The sequence below is a fragment of the Bufo bufo genome, chromosome 3 (assembly GCF_905171765.1).
Source record: "Bufo bufo chromosome 3, aBufBuf1.1, whole genome shotgun sequence".
Taxonomy (NCBI): Eukaryota; Metazoa; Chordata; class Amphibia; order Anura; family Bufonidae; genus Bufo; species Bufo bufo.
The window spans coordinates 36,441,932-36,468,853 of record NC_053391.1 but is presented as its reverse complement, the minus strand read 5'-3'; the positions used below and the strand labels follow the sequence as shown (position 1 = coordinate 36,468,853).

At 45.2% G+C, this 26,922-nt stretch overlaps 1 protein-coding gene across 1 annotated transcript in view; it reads right to left on the bottom strand.

Annotated features, from left to right (window-relative positions):
- The window catches only part of LCA5L (lebercilin LCA5 like), a 52,146-nt gene extending 27,038 nt beyond the window's left edge, over positions 1–25,108 (bottom strand). The window contains exons 1-3 of the mRNA XM_040422084.1: positions 24,844–25,108; positions 21,547–22,064; positions 16,637–16,774 (exon numbers count right to left, since the gene is read on the bottom strand). Of these exons, the coding sequence (XP_040278018.1) occupies positions 16,637–16,774; positions 21,547–22,064; positions 24,844–25,108 (921 nt within the window). The remainder of the gene's footprint in view (positions 1–16,636; positions 16,775–21,546; positions 22,065–24,843) is intronic.
- Between the last annotated feature and the right edge of the window lie 1,814 nt (positions 25,109–26,922).

Below are 26,922 nucleotides of genomic sequence, written 5' to 3'. Positions count from 1 at the left end.
GGAAACATTCTTTTCTGTATATTTACTTGTATATAAAGTGCAAGTGCTGCCAAAAATTACAAGGAAGAGGCACTCCGATACAACCTGTATATCACATAAAGGAGGGCATCATACACACCCTTGAAAAATTATGATTGATGGCCTGCTGGTGACCCTCAAAAACATTTGGAGCAAGGACCTGCTGGTGACCTTCTAAAAAATGTTGTGGGCGAGGGCCTGCTGCCAAGCTGACCATCTAAAAAATTAACGGGGACGGCACACCGGGAAAAATAGTGGCGGCTGGGGACTGAGTAACGATGGACGGCCGCCGCCATCAGGCTGTGGAAAGCCTCAGTGTCCACAAGCCTAAATGGCAACATTTCCAGGGCCAGCAATTTGAAAAGGTGTGCATTTAGTGCTATGGCCTGTGGGTGGCTGGGCATTTGCGCTTTGGTTCAAAGGCCTGGAGTATGGACATCTGTACGCTGCACTGGGACACAGAAGTGGATGTGCTAGCTGATGGTGCTTGCGAAGGTTCAGGTGCAGGGTGGGAAGCATCCGGGCCTGCGTCTTGGACAGGGAATTGGCCAGCACATAACACAGGGGAAGAGGAGGCAGTGGTGTGACCCGCAGACACTGATTGTGGACCCAGGCATTCGGCCCACCTATTAGGGTGCTTTGATGCCATGTGGCGGATCATTCTGGTGGTGGTGAGGTTGCTAGTGTTCACGCCCCTGCTCATTTTGGTACGGCACAGGTTGCAAATGACAATTCTTTTATCGTCCGCACTTTTCTCAAAAATGGGAAGACCTACCCCTTGGCAAGGGAGATTGCCGCAAGCGGGTGCTTCGGGGAACAGTTGCGGGCCTGTTTGGTGTGGCTCGCCTTCTCTCTTTTCCCACCCCACTGCCTCTTCCAGCCTGTTGCGGTGCTGCGGATCCCTCCCCCTCTGTACTGCTGTCCTCGCTCGGCTTGCCACCTTTCCAGGTTGGGTCAGTGATTTCATCGTCCAGCACCTCCTCTTCCACTTCCTCACTCTGGTCATCCTCCTGACTTGTTGACCTAACAAGAACCTCACTTATTGACAACTGTGTCTCATCCTCATCATCCACCTCGTGAAACACTAATAGCCGTTACCCACCGTCATCTTCTTCTGACTGTGAATGCTCAAGAGTTTGGGAATCGGTGCACAAGATCTCATGTCCCTCTTCAAGCGGACTTGGGGAGAGGCCCAAATCAAGGACTGGCGATGAAAACAGCTCCTTGGAAGATCCGAGTGTGGGATCACTTGTTTGCCAAAACTCTCCATGGTGGGAGGAAGGAGGATCAGGGTGAGGATTCTGTTGACCAGACTCTTGGCTACTGAGACTGGACTTTGTGGAAGACAGGTTGGTGCTTAACCGACTGGAAGCATTATCTGCTGCAATCCAACCGACCACCTGGTCGCACTGGTGTGACTTCAAGAGTGGTGTCCAGCGCCGCTCTGCAAACTGGGACATGAAGCTAGGTATCGTGGATGAGTGTGTTTCTTGTGCTCTGGCAGCAGGCACAGTTTCACCGCGCCCAGGGCCATGGCCTCTGCGTGCACCAGCAGCAGCACGGACACTTCCTCGTACCTTACTGCTCGCCTTGAGCATATTAAATGGTATATATGCTTGCAAGTATGTCACACGTACAGTAGCGCAGGTTTTGTAAGTGTATGCGCAAATAAATTACACTGAATGTCACAGATATTTAGGATGCGCAAACGTTATTACAGGAGATGTAGCGCAGGTAATGTCGCTGTCAGCAGCGGATATTTAGGATGTGCAAATGTAACACAACAGATGTAGCAGAGGTTGTGTCACTGTCAGCAGTGGCCAAACAATTGCACACAATTTAGCAAAGGTTGCGCTAATAATATATATTGCAGCCAGATAAAACAATAGTCTTCAAAGGACTTTTAGGTCTCTAACACCTTTCAACACTAGACCCTGCCTATAAAAAAAAAAATTATAATTCTTGTCCCTACACTATCTGTTCCTTCCGCTGCAGCTCGCCCTGACTAAGACTGAGCCGAACCACGTGTCATCGGGTGCTATATAGCACCCGATGACACGTTCCGGCCAGCCAATCACTGTAATGCCAGTAACCAACATGGCTACGGCAATACAGTGAGTGCCAGTACTTCCCTGCATGTTTATTGGCTGCGTAGCAGCTAACAACTGTGCGGGGAGGAGACTCGAGCATCGCGATGCTCGAGTCACAATGGTGTTTGGCCGAGCATGCTCACCCAACACTAGCCCTGACAATAAGATCTTTTAGTCCTTCTCTTGGGTGGGACCCTTTTGAGTTTTCGCTCGCTTCTTCCACTATAGCTACACCCTGCATCACATTTATCAGTGTTAAACATCATCTGCCACTTCTCTGCCCAAACCCCGAGGGGGTCAGTCAGCATATCCCAATGCACAGGTGCACGCTGCTCTGGCTAGAAACACGAAGAAAAAAAAATACAATGCAACAGCACTCTGCAAACCAAATAAAGTACAATAATGCCATAGTTATAGAAAATGTTCTGGTGCTAATGCTACGCTTATTTTGTAAATTTGAGATTCTTGGCAAATATATCTTGTACAAAATTATTTGGGCCCATCTGTCAAATGTCAAGGCGATCTCTGTAAGACGGGAACCTAAACTAAATACTACCTGTTATATGCCATAACAGCCACCATAAAATTCAGGAAATACAGGTTCCACATGCATGCTGGGTCCACTTTGCCTTTTACCATCTTTGGTGCCATAATGGCCTCCATTAAATGAGGAGGTCACTGTCAAGGGAGTGGGGTGCTGTGAAATTCACTGTTAAAGGGGCGGTCTGCTGTGAAGGTCAAAGTAAAGGGGATAGGCTGCTATGGAGGTCCCATTTTAAGGAGGCGTGGACACTGTGTGTGTGTGGGGGGGGGGGGGGGGGGGTCAGTGTTAAGGTGTTGGGGGCTGTGGATTTCACTGTCAAAGGGGGCAGGGTGCTGTAGAGGTCACTGTTATGGGGGATACTGTCGATATCTTTTAACGACACACACAAACATTAAATTAAATAGATGAAATATACCTGTGCAAAGCTGGGTCCCTCTGCTAGTACTGTATATATATATATATATATATATACATACAGTACAGACCAAAAGTTTGGACACACCTTCTCATTCAAAGAGTTTTCTTTATTTTCATGACTATGAAGGCATCAAAACTATGAATTAACACATGTGGAATTATATATATAACAAACAAGTGTGAAACAACTGAAAATATGTCATATTCTAGGTTCTTCAAAGTAGCCACCTTTTGCTTTGATTACTGCTGGGTTCAGGTCACCGGACCTGAAACCAATCGAGATGGTTTGGGGTGAGCTGGACCGCAGACTGAAGGCAAAAGGGCCAACAAGTGCTAAGCATCTCTGGGAACTCCTTCAAGACTGTTGGAAGACCATTTCAGGGAATGGTCATCAAGAGAATGCCAAGAGTGTGCAAAGCAGTAATCAAAGCAAAAGGTGGCTACTTTGAAGAACCTAGAATATGACATATTTTCAGTTGTTTCACACTTGTTTGTTATGTATATAATTCCACATGTGTTAATTCATAGTTTTGATGCCTTCATAGTCATGAAAATAAAGAAAACTCTTTGAATGAGAAGGTGTGTCCAAACTTTTGGTCTGTACTGTATATAAGCTAACTAACTAACTAATGTACAGAGCACAGCAATGACACTGAAAAAAAATCTAGAATATTCGCGATTACGAATATATAGCACTATATTCTACATCTTAGCGAATTCTCTAAGTGCCGATATTTGCGATAAAAATTGACAATTAATATAAATATATATACAGTACAGACCAAAAATTTGGACACACCTTCTCATTCAAAGAGTTTTCTTTATTTTCATGACTATGAAGGCATCAAAACTATGAATTAGCACATGTGGAATTATATACATAACAAACAAGTGTGAAACAACTGAAAATATGTCATATTCTAGGTTCTTCAAAGTAGCCACCTTTTGCTTTGATTACTGCTTTGCACACTCTTGGCATTCTCTTGATGAGCTTCAAGAGGTAGTCACCTGAAATGGTCTTCCAACAGTCTTGAAGGAGTTCCCAGAGATGCTTAGCACTTGTTGGCCCTTTTGCTTTCACTCTGCGGTCCAGCTCACCCCAAACCATCTCGATTGGGTTCAGGTCCGGTGACTGTGGAGGCCAGGTCATCTGGCGCAGCACCCCATCACTCTCCTTCATGGTCAAATAGCCCTTACTTTCAAAGTTTTCCCAATTTTTCGGCTGACTGACTGACCTTCATTTCTTAAAGTAATGATGGCCACTCGTTTTTCTTTACTTAGCTGCTTTTTTCTTGCCATAATACAAATTCTAACAGTCTATTCAGTAGGACTATCAGCTGTGTATCCACCTGACTTCTCCTCAACGCAACTGATGGTCCCAACCCCCTTTATAAGGCAAGAAATCCCACTTATTAAACCTGACAGGGCACACCTGTGAAGTGAAAACCATTTCAGGGGACTACCTCTTGAAGCTCATCAAGAGAATGCCAAGAGTGTGCAAAGCAGTAATCAAAGCAAAAGGTGGCTACTTTGAAGAACCTAGAATATGACATATTTTCAGTTGTTTCACACTTGTTTGTTATGTATATAATTCCACATGTGTTAATTCATAGTTTTGATGCCTTCAGTGTGAATCTACAATTTTCATAGTCATGAAAATAAAGAAAACTCTTTGAATGAGGTGTGTCCAAACTTTTGGTCTGTACTGTATATATACATATACTACACTGGACAGTATACTGTGTATATATACTAAAGAGGACAGTATACTGTATGTCTATATACTACAGAGGACAGTATACTGTATATATATACTACAGAAGACAGTATACTGTATATATATATAAAGGCTCCATTGAGTAGAGCTGAAACGTTGCTGGGTTAATAAACCATACACTTTTTTTCACTGAACTTTTGGAGTGCTTCCTTCTTTTACTTAGTATATATATATATATATATATATATATATATATATATACTACACAGGACAGTATACTGTGTATATATACTACGGTGGACAGTATACTATATATATGTATGATGCACTGTTCGGTTAAGTCCATGCAGATAAATTAGAGCTAACGCTAACATTGACCTGTAAGGCTGAGTTCACACTTCTGTTATTTGGTCAGTTATTTCCATCACTCATTGTGAGCCAAATTGAGGAGCCAAACCTACTCTCTGATTATGTATCATCATTAGATCTGCACTGGTTCTGTGGGTTTGACCCGCTCCTGCTTTGGGCTTAAATTAACTGATGGGAATAACTGACCAAATAAGTAAAGTGTGAACTAAGCCTAATAGCGGTGAACAGTCATTCTACAGCTAACAGAAGGGATTCAAACGCATGTGTCTGCACTGCCACAACATGGATTAAAAGAAACTTTTTTTTACTCCACTACTTTATTGGTGCTGCCTCCATGCCCTTATTTTGTTCTACTAAAGATTCATTGGGACACATCTCCTGCAGGGGCATGCAGCATTTTAGTTTTGCTTTACTGAAGGCTGCTGTTGCTTTTTTTTGGTTTAGATAGGGGTTAACTAGGACTGTTGGTGGCCTGCAAGATGATGCGCATTTCCATATATGTGACCTGCCTGTCATTCTGACGCACGGTAACTGTCTCGCTACCAGAAAGGACTAGCTATACATGCTGCTGCAATGCACAGTGATATACACAAGGATACGTTCTCCCAAAAGTTTACCTGCAGCCCAGGATAGACCTAACTAACGCGCTTCATGACAAATTAATTAGTAGTGAAGCAAATATTTTTTTAAAATTTGGCGAAGCTACCAAATTGAATTTTTTAAAACTTCGCTCATCTCTAATGACATCCATTGACTTAAGTCTAGAACTTACCTTCTCATAGAAACTAATTAAATTAGTTTGACAGGACCGACAGCATAAATCAGAGTGCAAGTTAACCCTTCAAAGTGCAATAAAGTAGTGAGTTGATGGCTTTGCACAGTAGCAATAGGGGCAAATATCCATAGTCCAAAGTACCCTTACTCCAAGGCACTACAGTAGGGCTAATGGGTATTTCAGAGACTTAAAGGTAGGCAGACCATGTCACAGAGCAGCAGGAAATGCTAGCAGAATGCTGGGGTGTATAGGGAGAGGAATTACCAGTAGAAAGAGGGGGGTGCTCATGCCGCTCTACAGAGCACTAGTGAGACCTCATTTGGAGTATTGTGCGCAGTACTGGAGGCCATATCTCCAGAAGGATATTGATACTTTGGAGAGAGTTCAGAGAAGAGCTACTAAACTAGTACATGGATTGCAGGATAAAACTTACCAGGAAAGATTAAAGGACCTTAACATGTATAGCTTGGAAGAAAGACGAGACAGAGGGGATATGATAGAAACTTTTAAATACATAAAGGGAATCAACTCGGTAAAAGAGGAGAGAATATTTAAAAGAAGAAAAACTGCTACGAGAGGACATAGTTTTAAATTAGAGGGGCAAAGGTTTAAAAGTAATATAAGGAAGTATTACTTTACTGAGAGAGTAGTGGATGCATGGAATAGCCTTCCTGCAGAAGTGGCAGCTGCAAATACAGTGAAGGAGTTTAAGCATGCATGGGATAGGCATATGGCCATCCTTCATATAAGATAGGGCCAGGGGCTATCCATAGTACTCAGTATATTGGGCAGACTGGATGGGCCAAATGGTTCTTATCTGCCGACACATTCTATGTTTCTATGTTTCTTAGGCCTCTTTCACACGGGCGTCATGGATTTGGGCTGGATAAGATGCAGGTGCGTCACGGGAAAACACGTGATTTTTCCGCACGAGAAAAATCGGCATGTTCGGTACCCAGACCCGAACCTGGACTTCTTCGCAGAAGTTCAGGTTTGGGTTAGGTGCAACTAACTACTATTCATTCTATTTTATAACTCTATTTCTTTCTGTCTGTGGGACAGTGTGGCGGCGCTGCTAACTCCGTAGGAGTCCCGGGCGGCAGGCGGTCCGGTCCGGAGTGATGTAATTAAAGAAGGGGCCGCCCCGCCGGCGGCCGCTCTGCCTGCGGCTGCCTGCCTCTTTAAGAGACTCGAGAGTCGAGACTGGCGACTGAGAGCAATGGCTGTGAGCGGCACGCACGGCACAGGCAGGTACATCTTCGCGTCTGTCTGACGTTGCCACAGGCTCCGCCCCCAGAGCAGAGAAGAAGGAGCAAGCGCTACTGTCTTGTACAGAATGGGGGGGGGAGGGGCTATGGCTACTGGCACATGATTGGGGGCCTCTGGCTACTGGCACATGATGGGGGGGGGGCCTATTGCTACTAGCACACATGATGGGGGGGCTCTGGCTACTGGCACATGATGGGGGGGGCTCTGGCTACTGGCACATGATGGGGGGGCTCTGGCTACTGGCACATGATGGGGGGGGCTCTGGCTACTGGCACATGATGGGGGGGCTCTGGCTACTGGCACATGATGGGGGCTCTGGCTACTGGCACATGATAGGGGGGCCTCTGGCTACTGGCACATGATATAGGGGGGGCTCTGGCTACTGGCACATGATATTGGGGGGGGGGGGCTCTGGCTACTGGCACATGATGGGGGGGGCCTCTGGCTACTGGCACATGATGGGGGGGCCTATGGCTACTGGCACATGATGGGGGGGCTCTGGCTACTGGCACATGATAAGGGGGCTCTGGCTACTGGCACATGATATAGGGGGGCTCTGGCTACTGGCACATGATAGGGGGGCTCTGGCTACTGGCACATGATAGGGGGGCTCTGGCTACTGGCACATGATAGGGGGGCTCTGGCTACTGGCACATGATATTGGGGGGTGCTCTGGCTACTGGCACATGATATAGGGGGGCTCTGGCTACTGGCACATGATATAGGGGGCTCTGGCTACTGGCACATGATGGGGGGCTCTGGCTACTGGCACATGATGGGGGGGGCTCTGGCTACTGGCACATGATGGGGGGGGGGGCTCTGGCTACCGTCACATGATATGGGGGGCTCTTATTACTGGCACATGATTGGGGGACATCTATGGGGGCACTTATTACTGGCACATTATTGGGGGCACTTATTACTGGCACATTATTGGTGGGCACTATAGGGGCATCTACTGAGGCCACAAAGAACGGTTATTTTATATGGTGGCTCTGTATAGGGGCATTTTATACTTGGACACACTATGGTGGGTACTATGGGGAAGGGAGAGAGGAGTACTATGGGGTCATCTACTGGGGCACTGAGAAGGGGTATTTTATACTGGTACATTATGGGGGGCATTAGGAGGGAGGGGGGAGAGGAGCACTATGGGGGCATTCACTGGGGGGCACTATATAGGGGTATTTTATACTGGCACATTATGGACGCACTATGGGGACACTAGATCACCTGGGGGCATTACAAGGGGGTATTTTTTGCACTGTCACATTATAAGGAAAATTATTTCTACTGGGGGAGGGGGGCATTATGATGGGCTTTATTACTCCCCCATGGTATGACCCCCTAGTAGCAGCACCAGCCTCTCCCTGCTCTGCTATCCCTCTGCCCCTTCTCCAAATCCTTATTATGAAATCTTTCCCATTAGGATAAAACACAACATCAGCTCCGCCGAGCCCCCGGCCAAGTGTTGAAGTGGTGTCCGAGATCCCCAAGGGCCAAGTAACTGTAAGTTTTCATATGAAATATGTTTATGTTATACACATATAGTCTACACTGTGCCACACAATATACAGTCTCTTCTGTAAAAGTCATCAAGTGTCATGGGGGGGAGGGGGGGGGGGCCTTTATTGTTTTTCGCCCCAGGGCCCCATTTCACCTAGAACCGGCCCTGGTTAGGTGTTGTGTAGATTTTATTATTTTCCCTTATAACATGGTTAGAAGGGAAAAAAATAATAGCATTTTAATAAAGAATGCTTAGTAAAATAGGGCTGGAGGGGTTAAAATAATAATAATAATAATAATAATAATAATAATAATAATTTAACTCACCTTAATCCACTTGTTTGCGCAGCCTGGCTTCTCTTCTTTCTTCTTCTTTGAGGAAAAGGACCTGTGGTGACGTCACTGCGCTGTGACGGACCATGTGATGAGCGCAGTGACGTCACCACAGGTCTTTTTCCTCCTGGACAGCAAAGGTGAAGACAGAAGAGAAGCTGGGCTGCGCGAACAAGTGGATGAGGTGAGTTAAAAAAAATAATAATAATTTAACCCCTCCAGCCCTATTTTACTAAGCATTCTGTATTAAGAAAGCTATTATTTTCCCTTATAACCATGTTATAATGGAAAATAATAATGATCGGGTCCCCAGCCCAATCATCTCCTAGCAACCATACATGAAAATCGCACCGCATCCGCACTTGCTTGCAGATGCTTGCGATTTTCACGCAGCCCCATTCAGTTCTATGGGGCCTGCGTTGCGTGAAAAACTCACAATATAAAGCATGCTGCGATTTTCACGCAACGCACAAGTGATGTGTGAAAATCACCGCTCATGTGCACAGCCCCATAGAAATGAATGGGTTCGTTCACCTCACGCATTGCACCCGCGCGGAAATCTCGCCCGTGTGAAAGAGGCCATAGAGAACCTGAATTCCCCCTGCAGGGTTTTTTTTATGGAACATTCCATAGTTAAAGTGAGAGCATAAAGAGGGAGCTTCCAATAACAGATTTAGGGGGTTACTTTTTATGTAACTCCCCTAAAGTATTTGTGCATCATAGCCTCCAAAATCTGCCTCTGTTCACATCCCATGCATGTGTTTGCTTGTGTTGGGCTTATGCATACATACATCCAATCAGAGCAAGCAGAGCTGCAGTTTAAAGTGTGGTGGAAACTCAGAGAATCAGTCTGGGCCACTATCAGAGCAATAAGTAGATTATGACTACTTTATACTCCCATTAGGCAATGCAGCTGAGCTGGAGTCACTGGTTATAGCTGTGCCGATATGGAGCAACACTAAAACGCAACCAATACTGGAAAAAATTAAATGGCATATAAACAATATCTATAACGAGGGACATATCTATGAATTTCAGACCTGGATACCCCCTATATAATATTGCTTTCTCTGTACTGAGCAGCGAACCATAGGTTTAAACATCATCTGTGAATGTCAAAGAGGAGAGGTTTGTGCTCCCTGCTGGCCAGATGTGGTACTGCAGTCTTAGGATAGATTTTTTTAAAATTCTATAATTTGGGTAAAATTGGCAATGGAAAAGTGTTTCAAGATGTGAGGGAAGGGCTCCACAGCGATCCTTTTGGATAATCTGCATGTCTATCTATCACTGGTAGCGTTTATTTTCTAGATGAGTTGACTCCACAAAAATCTAATGTAAAATAAAAGTAATAAGTGCGCCCTCGTGACATGTGCAGCTATTGCAAGTACTGCAGATGGGGGGAGGAGCGTGCAGCATACAGGCTAGTCATATAGTCCAATCTGCAATGTCTCTGCTTGGAGGTCGGTGTTAGGACTACTCCCATGTTGTGTGTTCGCCTCTTCTACCAGATATCATCCATGACGAAAGCACAGCGCCCTTCATAAATGAATACACTGCTCAAAAAAATAAAGGGAACACTTAACCCCTTAAGGACACAGCCTTTTTACACCTTAGGACCAGGCCATTTTTTGAAAATCTGACCAGAGTCCCTTTAAGTGCTGATAACTTTAAAACGCTTTGACTTATCCAGGCCGTTCTGAGATTGTTTTTTCGTCACATATTGTACTTCATGACACTGGTAAAATGGAGTAAAAAAAAAATATTTTTTTACACCAAAAAATACCTAATTTAACAAAAATTTGGAAAAATTTGCAAATTTCAAAGTTTCAGTTTCTCTACTTCTGTAATACATAGTAATACCCCCAAAAATTGTGATGACTTTACATTCCCCATATGTCTACTTCATGTTTGAATTGTTTTGGGAATGATATTTTATTTTTTGGGGATGTTATAAGGCTTAGAAGTTTAGAAGCAAATCTTGAAATTTTTCAGAAATTTACAAAAACTCAATTTTTAGGGACCAGTTCAGGTCTCAAGTCACTTTGCGAGGCTTACATTATAGAAACCACCCAAAAATGACCCCATCTAAGAAACTACACCCCTCAAGGTATTCAAAACTGATTTTGCATACGTTGTTAACCCTTTAGGTGTTGCACAAGAGTTATTGGCAAATAGGGAGGAAATTTGAGAATTTCATTTTTTTGTCTAATTTTTCATTTTAACCCATTTTTTCCACTAACAAACCAAGGGTTAACAGCCAAACAAGACTGTATCTTTATTGCCCTGACTCTGCCGTTTACAGAAACACCCAATATGTGGCCGTAAACTACTGTACGGCCACACAGCGGGGCGTAGAGTGAAAGGTGCGCCGTTTGGTTTTTGGAAGGCTGATTTTTATGGACTGGTTTATTTACACCATGTCCCATTTGAAGCCCCCTGATGCACCCCTAGAGGAGAAACTCCCTAAAAGTGACCCCATCTAAGAAACTACACCCCTCAAGGTATTCAAAACTGATTTTACATACGTCGTTAACCCTTTAGGTGTTGCACAAGAGTTATTGGCAAATGGCGATGAAATTTGAGAATTTCATTTTTTTGCATAATTTTCCATTTTAACCCATTTTTTCCACTAACAAAGCAAGGGTTAACAGCCAAACAAGACTGTATCTTTATTGCCCTGACTCTGCTGTTTACAGAAACACCCCATATGTGGCCGTAAACTACTGTACGGGCACACAGCGGGGCGTAGAGTGAAAGGTGCGCCGTTTGGTTTTTGGAGGGCTGATTTTGCTGGACTGTTTTTTTGGCACCATGTCCCATTTGAAGCCCCCCTGATGCACCCCTAGATTATAAACTCCATAAAAGTGACCCCATCTAAGAAACTACACCCCTCAAGGTATTCAAAACTGATTTTACAAACTTTGTTAACCCTTTAGGTGTTGCACAAAATTTAATGGAAAATAGAGATACAATTTCAAAATTTCACTTTTTTGGCAGATTTTCCATGTTAATATTTTTTTCCAGTTACAAAGCAAGGGTTAACAGCCAAACAAAACTCATTATTTATGGCCCTAATTCTGTAGTTTACAGAAACACCCCATATGTGGCCGTAAACTGCTGTACGGGCACACAGCAGGGCGCAGAAGGAAAGGAATGCCATACGGTTTTTGGAAGGCAGGTTTTGCTGGACAGTTTTTTTTTACACCATGTCCCATTTGAAGCCCCCCTGATGCACCCCTAGAGTAGAAACTCCAAAAAAGTGACCCCATTTTAGAAACTACGGGATAGGTTGGCAGTTTTGTTGGTACTAGTTTAGGGTACATATGATTTTTGGTTGCTCTATATTACACTTTTTGTGCGGCAAGGTCAAAAGAAATAGCTTTTTTGGCACCGTTTTTTTTTTTGTTATTTACAAAATTCATCTGACAGGTTAGATCATGTGGTAATTTTATAGAGCAGGTTGTCACGGACGAGGCGATACCTAATATGTATACAATTTTTTTTATTTATGTAAGTTTTACACAATGATTTCATTTTTAAAACAAAAAAAATGTTTTAGTGTCTCCATAGTCTAAGAGCCATAGTTTTTTCAGTTTTTGGGCGATTATCTTAAGTAGGGTCTCATTTTTTGCGGGATGAGATGACGGTTTGATTGGCATCTATTTTGGGGTGCATATGACTTTTTGATTGCTTGCTATTACACTTTTTGTGACGTAAGATGACAAAAAATGGCTTTTTTTACACCGTTTTTATTTTTATTTTTTTACGGTGGTCATCTGAGGGGTTAGATCATGTGATATTTTTATAGAGCCGGGCGATACGGACGCGGCGATACCTAATATGTATACTTATTTTTTATTTATGTAAGTTTTACACAATGATTTCATTTTTGAAACAAAAAAAATCATGTTTTAGTGTTTCCATAGTCTAAGAGCCATAGTTTTTTCAGTTTTTGGGCGATTATCTTGGGTAGGGTAAGATTTTGGCGGGATGAGATGACGGTTTGATTGTTACAATTTTGGCGTACATGCGACTTTTTTGATCACTTTTATTACCTTTTTTGGGAAGTAAGGTGGGCAAAATTTCAATTTCATCATAGTTTTTTATTTTTTATTTTTATGGTGTTCACCGTTCGGGTAAAGTAACATGACCGTTTTATAGATCAGGTCGTTACGGACGCGGCGATACCAAACATGTGTAGGGAATTTTACTTTTTTCATTTTTTATCAGTGATAAATGTGTTTTTTGATTTTTACTTTTTTTTTCACTTTTATTCACTTTTTTTTGACCCAGACCCACTTGGTTCTTGAAGATCCAGTGGGTCTGATGTCTGTATAATACAGTACAGTACAATATATATTGTACTGCACTGTATTTTACTTACACTGAACAGATCTATGCTTTTAGCACAGATCTGTTCAGCACCATGGACAGCAGGACGCCTGAGAGGCGTCCTGTTGCCATGGGAACCTTCCCCGTCTGCTCAGAACTTCGCAGACGGGGAAGGGTAAGGAGGGGATCTCTCGGGGGGCTGTCTGGGGGCTCTCTCCCTCTCCATCGGGGGGCTGCAAAGGCACAGCAGCCCCCCGATGGGAGAGGGAGGGAGCTCCCTGCGCTGTTAACCTTTTCCATACAGCGGTCCGTACGGACCGCTGTATGGAAAGAGTTAAACGGCTGACATCGCATCGCAGATGTCAGACGTTTATACCAGGGTGCCAGCAATGTGCTGGCACCCTGGTATACCCACTAGAAACCAACGATTATACAAGGGGAGGCGCACCGCCCACACCGCCCGCAACCCTCCCCCTGCACCTCCCGCCACCATAAAATCATTCGGGGGTGCAGGGGGGGGTGAATAAAACGTTTTTTTAGGCATATAAAGTTTCTGATCCCCGCGGTCAGGGACCGCGGGGACCAGAAACTGCAGAAATCGCAGCAAACCGCAGGTCTGAATTGACCTGCGGTTTGCCGCGATCGCCGACATGGGGGGGTCACGGGACCCCCCCGCGCATTTAGCCTAGGTGCCGACCGGGTTCCGATCACTGCCAGCCGCACGGCAGTGATCAAAAATACACAGGGCGTACATGTACGCCCTGTGTCCTTAAGTACCAGGGCACAAGGGCGTACCTGTACGCCCTATGTCCTTAAGAGGTTAAACAACACAATGTAACTCCAAGTCAATCACACTTCTGTGAAATCAAACTGTCCACTTAGGAAGTAACACTGAGTGACAATCAATTTCACATGTTGTTGTGCAAATGGGATAGACAACAGGTGGAAATTATAGGCAATTAGCAAGACACCCCCAATAAAGGAGTGGTTCTGCAGGTGGTGACCACAGACACTTCTCAGTTCCTATGCTTCCTGGCTGATGTTTTGGTCACTTTTGAATGCTGGCGGTGCTTTCACTCTAGTGGTAGCATGAGACTGAGTCTACAACCCACACAAGTGGCTCAGGTAGTGCAGCTTATCCAGGATGGCACATCAATGCGAGCTGTGGCAAGAAGGTTTGCTGTGTCTGTCAGCGTAGTGTCCAGAGCATGGAGGCGCTACCAGGAGACAGGCCAGTACATCAGGAGACGTGGAGGAGGCCGTAGGAGGGCAACAACCCAGCAGCAGGACCGCTACCTCCGCCTTTGTGCAAGGAGGAACAGGAGGAGCACTGCCAGAGCCCTGTAAAATGACCTCCAGCAGGCCACAAATGTGCATGTGACTGCTCAAACGGTCAGAAACAGACTCCATGAGGGTGATATGAGGGCCCGACGTCCACAGGTGGGGGTTGTGCTTACAGCCCAACACCGTGCAGGACGTTTGGCATTTGCCAGAGAACACCAAGATTGGCAAATTCGCCACTGGCGCCCTGTGCTCTTCACAGATGAAAGCAGGTTCACACTGAGCACATGTGACAGACGTGACAGAGTCTGGAGACGCCGTGGAGAACGTTCTGCTGCCTGCAACATCCTCCAGCATGACCGGTTTGGCATTGGGTCAGTAATGGTGTGGGGTGGCATTTCTTTGGAGGGCCGCACAGCCCTCCATGTGCTCGCCAGAGGTAGCCTGACTGCCATTAGGTACCGAGATGAGATCCTCAGACCCCTTGTGAGACCATATGCTGGTGCGGTTGGCCCTGGGTTCCTCCTAATGCAAGACAATGCTAGACCTCATGTGGCTGGAGTGTGTCAGCAGTTCCTGCAAGATGAAGGCATTGATGCTATGGACTTGCCCGCCCGTTCCCCAGACCTGAATCCAATTGAGCACATCTGGGACATCATGTCTCGCTCTATCCACCAACGTCACGTTGCACCACAGACTGTCCAGGAGTTGGCAGATGCTTTAGTCCAGGTCTGGGAGGAGATCCCTCAGGAGACCGTCCGCCACCTCATCAGGAGCATGCACAGACGTTGTAGGGAGGTCATACAGGCACGTGGAGGCCACACACACTACTGAGCCTCATTTTGACTTGTTTTAAGGACATTACATCAAAGTTCGATCAGCCTGTAGGGTGTTTTTCCACTTTAATTTTGAGGGTGACTCCAAATCCAGACCTCCATGGGTTGAAAATTTTGATTTCCATTTTTTAATTTTTGTGTGATTTTGTTGTCAGCACATTCAACTATGTAAAGAACAAAGTATTTCAGAAGAATATTTAATTAATTCAGATCTAGGATGTGTTATTTTTGTGTTCCCTTTATTTCTTTGAGCAGTGTATTTTAAAGCATGTGGATGCCACCTGGAAAACCCCTTTAAAGGGACTCTTCTATCAGAAAGGTATATTTTAAAAACTCAATGGGGAAGATTTATCAAACTGGTGTAAAGTAGAACTGGCTTAGGTGCCCACAGCAACCAATCAGATTCCACCTTTCTTTTTCCAAAGGAGCTGTCCAAAATGAAAGGTGGAATCTGATTGGTTGCTATGGGCACCTAAGCCAGTTCTACTTTACACCAGTTTGATAAATCTCCCCCAATATTCATGGAAAAATCTTTTTGGGCTGTTTTGTTTCATTTCATCAGTGCTCTGCTATATCAAACATCGGCCCATACTTACTAACATAAGTGCACCTAGATTTAGAATTTTTTGCAACTCTGAGGTGGCGGCTGCTTGCGTGCCACGCTGCCACCACAGAGCCATCTTTGGTTGTGTGACAATCGTGTATCACGGCCAATATTGCCTGTCCTATTACAGATCCCAGCCTGCTGGGCATTATGGGGTTAACCCCATATGGGTGCAGCTGATTTTGGCATTACATTTTTTTGCCATCTTTTGCACTTAGATTTTCTTTTTCCTGTGGGGAGGTAGCAGCTCCACCCAGGCTTGGTGTCTGAGGGGGGGCTCCAGAACCGCTCTGCACAGGAGATGATACCGGTATTGTAAATGTCACATGGTTCCATAGATGGAAGTGGAGGGGGTAAATTGGGGGCCAAGAGATTACGTTTGTGGCAAAAAAACGCCCCTTTTATGTCATATTTGCATAAACCCCACCGCTTTAATGCCACGATTGCAAAAATATGGCACTGTCCAGTAAATGACGGTGCTGTTCACTGTGTTATGACCACAACACCCGGACCCCCACGGCTCAAGGCTGCCCCCCCTACTTCACCTTTATAGTCTGCTGCAGTACTAGGATGTGATCCTGCAGCCTCCTCGCGGTGTCGCGGGCCTCAGACGCCTTCTTACTTTCTAGAGACATCTGGCGGTCATAGAAGCGCGCCGTCAGGTGGAGTTGTTTCTCCAGTACCTGCAAGAGGAGCAGGAAGAAGTGAATGGAGCTGTGTGTGCTGAACGGTTTCCATTCATATACAGGAACATTTCTGCTGTGTGTATAGATGCAGGGTGCCAGGTTGTCAGACTATGTATATGGAGGCATGAGTTGTCATGGTTTTTGGCACTTTTACCAAGTGAGGCCATGTCAATCATCTTAAGGCCTCTTTCACACTACCGTTTTTTTTTCCGTTTTGCGGTCCGTTTTTTGCGTTCCGTATACAGCCCGTATACGGAACCATTCATTTCAATGGTTCCGCAAAAAAAACGGAATGTGTTCCGTATGCATTCCGTTTCCATATTTCCGTTTTTCCGTTCCGTTGAAAGATAGAACATGTCCTATATTTGGCCGCAAATCACGTTCCGTGGCTCCATTAAAGTCAATGGGTCCGCAAAAAAAACGGAACACATACGGAAATGCATCCGTATGTCTTCCGTTTCCGTTCCGTTTTTTTCTGAACCATCTATTGAAAATGTTATGCCCAGCCCAATTTTCTCTATGTAATTACTGTATACAGTATATGCCATACGGAAAAACGGAACGGAAAAACGGAACCGAAACGGAAACACAACAGAAACAAAAAACGGAAAAACAGATCCGTGAAAAACGGAACGCAAAACACTGAAATGGACATACTGTAGTGTGAAAGAGGCCTAAGGGTCCATTCACACGTCCGTAATTTGGGTCTGCATTCGGGATCCGCATTTTTGGGATCCGCATCCGTTTTTTCAGGATCCGTTTTTTTCAGTTTCTGAAAAAAATAGAACTTGTCCTATTCTTGTCCGCAATTGCAGACCAGAAAAGGTATTTTCTATTATAGTGTCCGCAAAACACTTACGGACGTGTGAATGGACCCTAAATGCCCCATACCTACCAAGAGTGCTGCCCCTCAATCTGGGCCACAAAAGGGGTTGGGCTTCCTCCTATTTGCATAAAATAGGCATTTCTTGGTTATTTTGGCGGCTTTCCTGGAAAGGGCAGGGCGTGGGGCCTAAATGCTCCTGAATTTGTATGGTTGGGAGGTTCTCTGCTTCTACCATGGCTGTGAAGTGTGGTATCAATGGTTGGACTTCTGCCGCAGATTCAGTTGTCATCTTAGGGACCCGCACCTATCTCCAGGACGAACCCTTGAAAGTGAAGGAAGGCGCATCGTACATGTGCAGCGTGCTCTCCATTAATTTCTATGGGAGTTCTGAAAATTTTCGGCAGTCCCATAGAAATAAATATATAGAGATCACTGCGCATGTGTGACCACTGCTCTATTCACTTGTATGGGAACACCAGAGATGGCCGAGCCAGCTTGGCTATTGCCAGTAGCAGGGGCGTTGCTAGGTCAAAACATTCGGGGCCTGCGCCCCTGATGTTTTGTCCCAGGCCCGAATGTACTGCCTGTCTGTTAGATATAACTGTATTGCCGTCCTCAGGACAGCAATACAATTGAATCTAATGCACTGCAAGAGCTGAAGGACCTGTGATGACATCATAGGTCATGTGATCAGTTCTAAATGCAGTAGCTGAAAAGGACCTGGGATGATGTCACCGTCATGTGACCAGTGCAGGAGAGGATGGCTCAGCAGTGAAGAGAAGTCTTGGGAAGAGGCTGTGTTGAGGTCTGCTACATGAGGAGAGGTAAGTGAAAATTACTCAGTGTGAGAGGCAGAGCAATGTTGGGAGTTGTAGTTATTTAACTGGGACTGTATGTTGGGGCTGAAGGGAGGGAAGTTATTTACATGGGACAGTGAGATGGAGTAATGGTAATTACATGGGACTGAAATTTGGAAGTGGCTGGGGTAGGGTGATGTTATTTACATGGGACTGTATGTTGAAGGCAGCTGTGGGAGGGACTGATATTATTTACATGGGATTGGATGTTAAGGGGTAATGTTATTTACATGGGACTGCATGTTGGAGGTGGCTGGGAAGGGGTGATTTTATTTACATGGGACTGTATGTTGAAGGTGTCTGGGGGGGAGTGATGTTATTTATATGGGACTGAATATTGAGGAGGTGATGTTATTTACATGGGACTGTATGTTAAAGGTGGCTGGGGGAAGGGGGTGATGTTATTTACATGGGACTGTATATTGGAAGGGGCAGGAGAGATGGTGTGATGGTATTTACATGGGACTATATTTTAGAGGGGGCTGAAGATAGAGAGGGATGTTATTTACATGGGACTGTATATTGGAGGGGGCAGGAAAGATTGTGTGATGGTATTTACATGGGACTGTATTTTAGAGGGGGCTGTAGAGAGAGAGGGATATTATTTACATGGGCCTGTATATTGGAAGGGGCAGGAGAGATGGTGTGATATTATTTACATGGGACTGTATTTTAAAGGGAGCTGTAGATAGAGAGGGATGTTATTTACATTTACTATATTGGAGGGGGCTGGAGAGATGATGTGATGGTATTTATATGGGGGACTCTATAGCGGAGGGAGGGAAATAATGTTATTTACATGGGACTGTATGGCGGAGGTGCTGAGGTATTATAATTTCTGAGGACACTAAACAGAGAAATATAACTACAGGGGGCACTACAGGCGGCATTATAAATATTTGGGGCACTTCAGGGTGAGCATTATAACAGTACGGGGCGATATAAATACTGGGGGCACTGTGGGGGGATTTTAAATCCAGGAGACATTAGGCGTTCTTATTACTACTGGGGGCTCTATAGGAGGGACTTATAGATCCGCATTATTTCTACTAAGAGCACTATGGGGGCCTTATTACTACTGAGGGGTCTGCAGAGAGCTTTATTACCACTGGGGGAACAATAGGGGGCTTTATTTCTACTGGGGGCTCTGTGAGGGTATTATTAATACTGGAGGGCTCTTCTACTAATGGGGGCACTCTTGGGGAGCATTATCACTGTTGGGTCCAGTAGGGGGCAGTATTACTAATGAGAGCATTTTAGAAGGGAATTACTATTGGTGGGACTATGAGGAGTACTGTTACTATGGGGGGCACTCATTTTTCTTTAGGATAGTATTTGGGGGTACAGAAAAGTAAGGAAGCTAAGATGTCTGCGCGTCACACTCTGCAGAGACGAGGCGGCTGAGAGAAGTTGTACGGACTGAATGGAGAAGATGATGACAGAGAAGATGGCTGAGCACCAGGCCACACCAACCCACAGACACAGCAACAATAACCACCAAGCAGTACTGCAACATGTGAACAAATCACAAACTTCAACTTTCCATGTGATCTCAGAAAACTGACCTAGTAGACGTAAGGTTAGGCCACTGCTACCAAAAGTGGCTGTGTAGCACTGGCCGAATTGCAATAATGCAAGGAAACGGGGACGCTTTGCAAACCATAAGTTGCCGCAACTGTGACCCAATAGTCACAAAAATTCCCACACAATTGTATTTTTTGCCATTCTTGCGGATCATAATGTCACCCACTCACTTACATTATGTTGCGAGGTTGCAGTGCTATACAGTGATCTTTGGTCACCGTGCAGCCCCAGCCTAAACCATTAGGGGATGCCACAGCTGGCCACATAGACCGAAGCTACGCCATCTGTGACCGCCGATTTTACTGCAAAATAGTGTAGTTATTGGCTGGTGGGTGTGCAATTTGGTTGCATTTTGGATACCACAGGTAGCAGTGGTGCTGCTGTTGTATGTGAAAGAGAAACTCCACCCAAGGAGTTACTGAGGAATAGAAAGACATGGCTGCTTTCTTCAAGAAACAGCGCCACAACTGTCCAACTGGTCGTGTCTGGTATTGCAGTTCAGCTCCATTAATTGGTGTTAATGGAACTGAGCTGCAATACCACAACTAACCTGAGGACAGGGGTGGCACTGATTTTGGAAGAAAGCAGCCATGATTTTCTAACCATTTTTAAAATAGTCCATGTACTAGTAAATCAGAAGTTAGAGCAGAAGTCATCTCTAAGTAATCAGCAGTGGTGGTTTTTGCAGAAAAGCAGCCATATTGTTCCGGTGGACTATTCCATATTTCAGGTCCAAGAGTCCCCACCGCCTCCCAAAAGGTTCCTAGAGACCTATTTGGAATCGGAAAACATTATGTCTGTTTTATAGCACACAACAGTCAAGCAGGTGGCAGTATCTTTATGTGATGCTTCCTCCTGCTGATGGAGAAACCCATGGGAGAAGACCAGAGGAGGTTATATTCTACAAATTGGGAAGGAGTCCTTATGAGGGGAGGAGAGCATGAGGCAGGAACTTATTAGGGGTGCATGGCTGGCACTTACAGGGGGTTAAAAAAATGGTATTATGGTAGGGGCATATGGCAGGCACCTTTTAGTAGGCATTTGACATCCAATTTGTGTGGTGTGCTGCACTATATATGGGGCACTTACAGGGGACATGTGGCCATCACTTGTTTGGGCAATGGATGTATCTAGGGCTGTCCCTGGAAATGGGGGCATGCGACCCCCCCCCGGTCAGTAGGATTCTCAAAAACTGATGACAGGCCCTCACTTCAGTCAAACATGCTGATAACAGGAGAGTTTGCAGCTTCTTACTAATACGGCTTCACTTCCTGTTGTCATTTCCTTCAAAAATGGCCGCAACAGAACAAGAAAGAATTGGCTATATCTCTGTAAATAAAAAGAAATATAATTACCAAACTTTTAACTACAGCTCTGACTTCGGATTTACTCACATACGGACATTTTTAAGTTTCGAGTGCAGACCCCCTTTTTTTTTTGTTGTCTCACTTATTTCTAGGAGGCCCTAACCCACAGGGTCTATCTGGGTGACAGGGGTGTACCTTGACTTTGGTGCTGTCGATTTCCATCTTAATGAGAAGATTGGATAACTTATTATTGAGCTCTTCTCTCTCGGCGAGATTCTTATCCTCAGAGAGTCGCTGTAACCGCCGTATGCTGTCCTTTGCCTTCAGTAATTCGCTTTCTGCTATTTTCAGTTTCAGGGTCAGCCCTCGCTCGCTCTCCTGAGTGGCTCTTAGGTTTTCTCTCAGTGTCCTTACTTCATTATTGTGCCTGGATATAAGGTGGTGTATACCGCCCTCTGTGCTCTCATACTTCTGCAGCGCCTTCATGTGTCTGTGCTGGAGATGGGTCAGCAGCCGGTTCTCGCGGTTCACTGCCTCTAGGGTGCGCTGGACGTGGCACATTTCATCCTTCAGTTCCTTAATTTTGCAAACTTGTGCTGATAAGACACGCTGTGTGACGTCATTTTCTGCTTTGCAGGTGGGGAATGGCGCATGTTGTGGCTTCAAGGACAACCGCTTCCAAGGTGGTGACTTCCTCCAGGAAAATCCTTTGTCTGCTAATCACAAAATTGCTTCATTACTAAAGAAACACGCCATGAAGAGCTGCTACTGTTTGCCTAGTACAGGACCTTAGGGGCGGGGCATAACACAAGGATGTTCTCTCTCTGTCATGCTCCGCCCCCGCAGGTCTTACTCAAGTTTTGGTGTTTTTTATTCCTTTATTGTGCCTTTCATTGGACTTGACAGGTGCTGGATTGTTCTGGGTTACTGAATATTCATAAGAAGACTTACAGTATATCATGTTTTTGCACCCAGAGGTATCAGGACCTGGGTTGGCTGTCCTGCTACCTCTACACGCTTGATAGCTACACCCCTGTTTTAACATTTTTAGCTCCATTTTAAGTTTTGTTTTATGGCTAAACGTATTGGTTATTTTTTGCAAATGCTCAATAGCCCATGATAAATAAAAAAGTATTTTTTTCTTTGCAAGGATAATAAGAAATATCAAATACAATCGCCATTCACACCTTAAAGGGAATCTGTCACTAGCAATTTACCAATTTTTTTTTTCATGAATCCATGTTTAACAGAGTACCTTTTTTCCATCTGTCTTGTTCTTTTGATTGTGAGTCTTGTCATTTCTTCAAAAAATCGATTCTTATGATATGTAAATGACGCTGTAAGGAGCCCAGAGGGGCGTTATTCTTTCTCCACGGTGCCCAGGAACGCCCCTCTGAAGTGCCGTGCCCGCCTAAATTTGAAAACTAATAACGCCTCCAAGTTCATCTAAATCGCCTCCCAGAGGGGCGGCTAAGTGCTCAACACCCCCCCTCCTCAGCGCCGCGCTCTGCGGCAAACACCCCGATCCTCCTCTCGCCGGCATCCCAAATCCCGCGCAGGCGCAGTGCCGTCAGTCATCTTATCATAGCGCAGGCAATCGCCGGCATTGTGCCTGCGCGGGATTTGGGATGCCGGCGAGAGGAGGATCGGGGTGTTTGCCGCAGAGCGCGGCGCTGAGGAGGGGGGTGTTGAGCACTTAGCCACGCCTCTGTGAGGCGATTTAGATGAACTTGGAGGCATTATTAGTTTTCAAATTTCGGCGGGCACGGCACTTCAGAGGGGCGTTCCTGGGCACCGTGGAGAAAGAATAACGCCCCTCTGGGCTCCTTACAGCGTCATTTACATATCATAAGAATCAATTTTTTGAAGAAATGACAAGACTCACAATCAAAAGAACAAGACAGATGGAAAAAAGGTACTCTGTTAAACATGGATTCATGAAAAAATAATTGGTAAATTGCTAGTGACAGATTCCCTTTAAGACACCAGACAGTGACACAATACAGTACTGTGACACAGTGAGGGGAATGGTCTGGGAAAACAGCTATCTTCCTCCCAGCGTGTGCTGCTGGGCTGATTTGCAGCCAGGTGGGGTCAAATTCCGGACTGGATTTTAATTGCCGGTCTGGGTTTTTGGCAGTACCTGGCTGTCCTTAAATAGGCAGCTGGGCTCAGCAGCAGGAAATCAGTTTTGGCATCTGAGGCTTGGTGCCAGGTTGGAGGGCTGAGACCCATGGGCCGAGGAAACAGGCCCCCTAAGGCCTGCCGTGGACTGCTGGAGGCAGAACTGACATCAAGGTGACTTTTCTTACATGAACTTTCCAATTTGTGTGAAGTAACACCAAGACTGCAAACTAACTTCCCTCAAGTGTGAATAAACACTGAAGTTTTGCGTTAAGAACTTGTCTTTTGCCTCTGTACTGCGTCTGCTTACCCTATCTACCAGAGCGAAACCCCACAATACCTAAATAGAAATAGAAAAATAAAAAATCACCCCTTACAAAAATGTTATGTATGTAGTGCATTTTACAATGCACTGTAAACTTTAAAGGAGAGCCGTCACCTCTCCTGACATGTCTGTTTTAGTAACTACTTGCATGTAATTACGATTTGGGAGCATCTATACCAGGGGTGCACAACCTTTTCTGATTGGGGGCCACATTGTCAGCCTAAACCAATTCTAAGGGCCGAAAATAAAACTGAAAGTGGTATTACCAACTGAAATACTATTTCTATGGCATATTGAACATATACTATATATCATAAATGTCTAGTTACACTTCTAGTACTTCTATCTAATGGAGAAATACATGAAAAATACATGTGAGCAGCCACAAGACATAGAAATACATATGTTACCAGATGGTTGGGGGGCCGCACAGAATGGAAACAAGGGCCGCATGTGGCCCCCGGGCCGCAGGTTGTGCACCCCTGATCTATACTAATGCCTCTATGTTGTGCCATTCCTCTATTGTTTCCTATGGAAAAACCACCAGCAGTTCACAATAAAGGTACACTTGGGCGGCACCAGCTGGGGCCTGCACAGTCTGACACAATCCAATTAGTGCTGCCAGTGACTGTGCAGGGACCCCCCCCCCCCCACCACCAACTGGTAACACCCATCTGGACCTTTATTGTGGACTGCTGGCAATTTATTCCTAAAATTCTAACAGGAATGACATAACATAAGCCATAAAAATTAATGCTCCAGAATTGTTTTTACATGAGGAATGCAAGGAGTTACTAAACCAGACATGTCACAAAAACTTTTTGAATTTTAGAGATACATAAAATCTTTGCACAGAGGCGTAACTTGAAGATCCAGGCCCCCAGTGCAAATTTGTAAGAGGACCCCAACAGTCATGTGTTTGGGTCTTCGGGCCTCCTCAGGCTCCTGGCCATGGTCCCCCCCCCCTTATGCCCCTGGATTGAAGTCCCCTGCTTTATCCAACCACATACTCTTCTCATCGTATAGTCATTACAATTTCTTACCAACTTTTGGAAAGGTTTGACACATCTTATTCTTCCTTTTCTCTGGCGTTTTATGCGTCTCGCTCTCACCCCCTGATGTCTCGGAGGATGAGTTGTCTCTGAGGGATCGGTTGCTGTAGCCTGTCTTACTTCTGTCACTTCTGCTGCTGCTGTAACTGCTGGGACTTTGGGTCAGGTCATTGGGACTGCTGAAGGACCTCCGCTCAGGGTCTGTAGAGGGTTCCTGTCTCCATTCTCTGTTTCCACCCGAAACTTCAAAACTCATCCTTGTAGGACTAACGGTGGAAGAAACCAGGAGAGGGGCGACTGAGTACGGACAAACTACTCCGGTAGGTCATGTTGGATCAGAACTATCATGTAGGTCCACAAATCCTGATTTTAAAACAATGCAGTTATTATGGGGAGTGACCCAACATTATCTTTACATGTACACTGTCTTCTACTCACCTATCAGGAGAAGGGGAGGTCCGCTGACTACTGATGAGGAGGTCACTGGCTTGGCTCTTTTTGTAACCCCAATAGACTTCAACAGAGAGGGGTGCACACCGTAAATGTGGGTGCCTCTCCAGAAAAGTGTATAGATAATATGGCGACAACGGGCACCAGCGGACCCTGGTGATTCTTATAGGGGGACAATCCCGGAGGTGGACATGCCAAAATGTCTAAGAATGGACTACCGCTTTAACTCTTCGATGAACTCTCTAAGTAAGGATCCAGGAATGTCAAATGTCTGTAAGTTTATGGACAGTCCATAATAATAAGGGACTTCTGCATTGTGTCTGTGATCGTTTTTAGGGATGAGCGAATCGACTTCGGTTGAAACATCCGAAGTCAATTCGCTCATCCCTAATAGTTTTTGAAGCTGGAGGAGCAGGTTTTTGTGTAAGTCACCACTTTACTGGTCATAGTAGATGCTCTCATGTTCTTGTTAGTATATGAGCTATACAGATCACGTCTCGTCTTTATCATGAATTTTTTGGGGAAATATTTTGTCTGTCTGTGATCTTTGGCTAAATTGGGTAGAAAAAATAAAAAAGGAGGTTGGCCAGCTTGCATCATTGATAACTATAGGGAGCCTGTAGAAGTCTATGGGCCGTTAATAGGCCTGCACGTCTGGATGCCACCGGTTTTACATGATGTGCAGCATCACATGGCGCATTTTTATTCTGGAGGAGAAAACGGCGCCCCACAGAGGCACAGAGAGTGCACTGTGGGAGTGCACACGCAGAATTGCAGGGAGGGCATAGGTAGAGGTACCTCAGAGGACCTAGTGGTCAAGCACAGTAAGGCAGCAAACAGATGTTGCAAATGCTGGTGGAGGAGAGAACCAGCTGCACGCAGTGTGGTAGTTAGCTAGGTAGTGGAGGTGGGTGGTGCTCGCCAATTGGAACACCACCTCAAAGGCTAGAGAGCTGGCACCACAAACAGCAGCCAATCTCACTCTGGCGGACTCATTCATCTGAGTGTCCGCAGCAGGGAAAATGCTTGCCTGGCAAAATCAGGGGGCTTACTCAGGGGTCACTTACTCAGGGCTTACTCAGTGGTCCAACTGTAAGAATCAGCTGATTGCTACACTGTCTTCCATGTGAATTGGGTCATTATGATGAAAAAACTGCTTAAAAGGGGTAGTTAGGTTAAATCTAGTTATCCCCAATCCACTATAGGTGGGGGTTCGACTGCTGGAACCCCCACCATGAAATGAATGGAGAGGCAGATCGAGCATGCACACTCATTCATTACTATGAGACCCTAGAAATGAACGGAGCGGCAGTGTGCATGTTCGACCTCCATTCATTTCTGTGGTCCCAATGAGGTATGAGGTCCCTGTTCTTCGGTTCGGTGGGGGTCCCAGTGGGTGAACGCCCAACAATCATGTAGTTATTCCCTATCCTGTAGATGTGCGATAGCTTGATGTAACCAGAATACCCCTTTAAGTCGAGGGTGCAGTAGGTTTACCGGCAGGCCCATGAAAAACTCCAGATATCATTTTATCATGACTTCTGCCAAATAAGAAATTCTGCCAGCTGCATCTGACATACTCAACACTGCTGCATGCGACAAATTTGTCTCTGCTACATC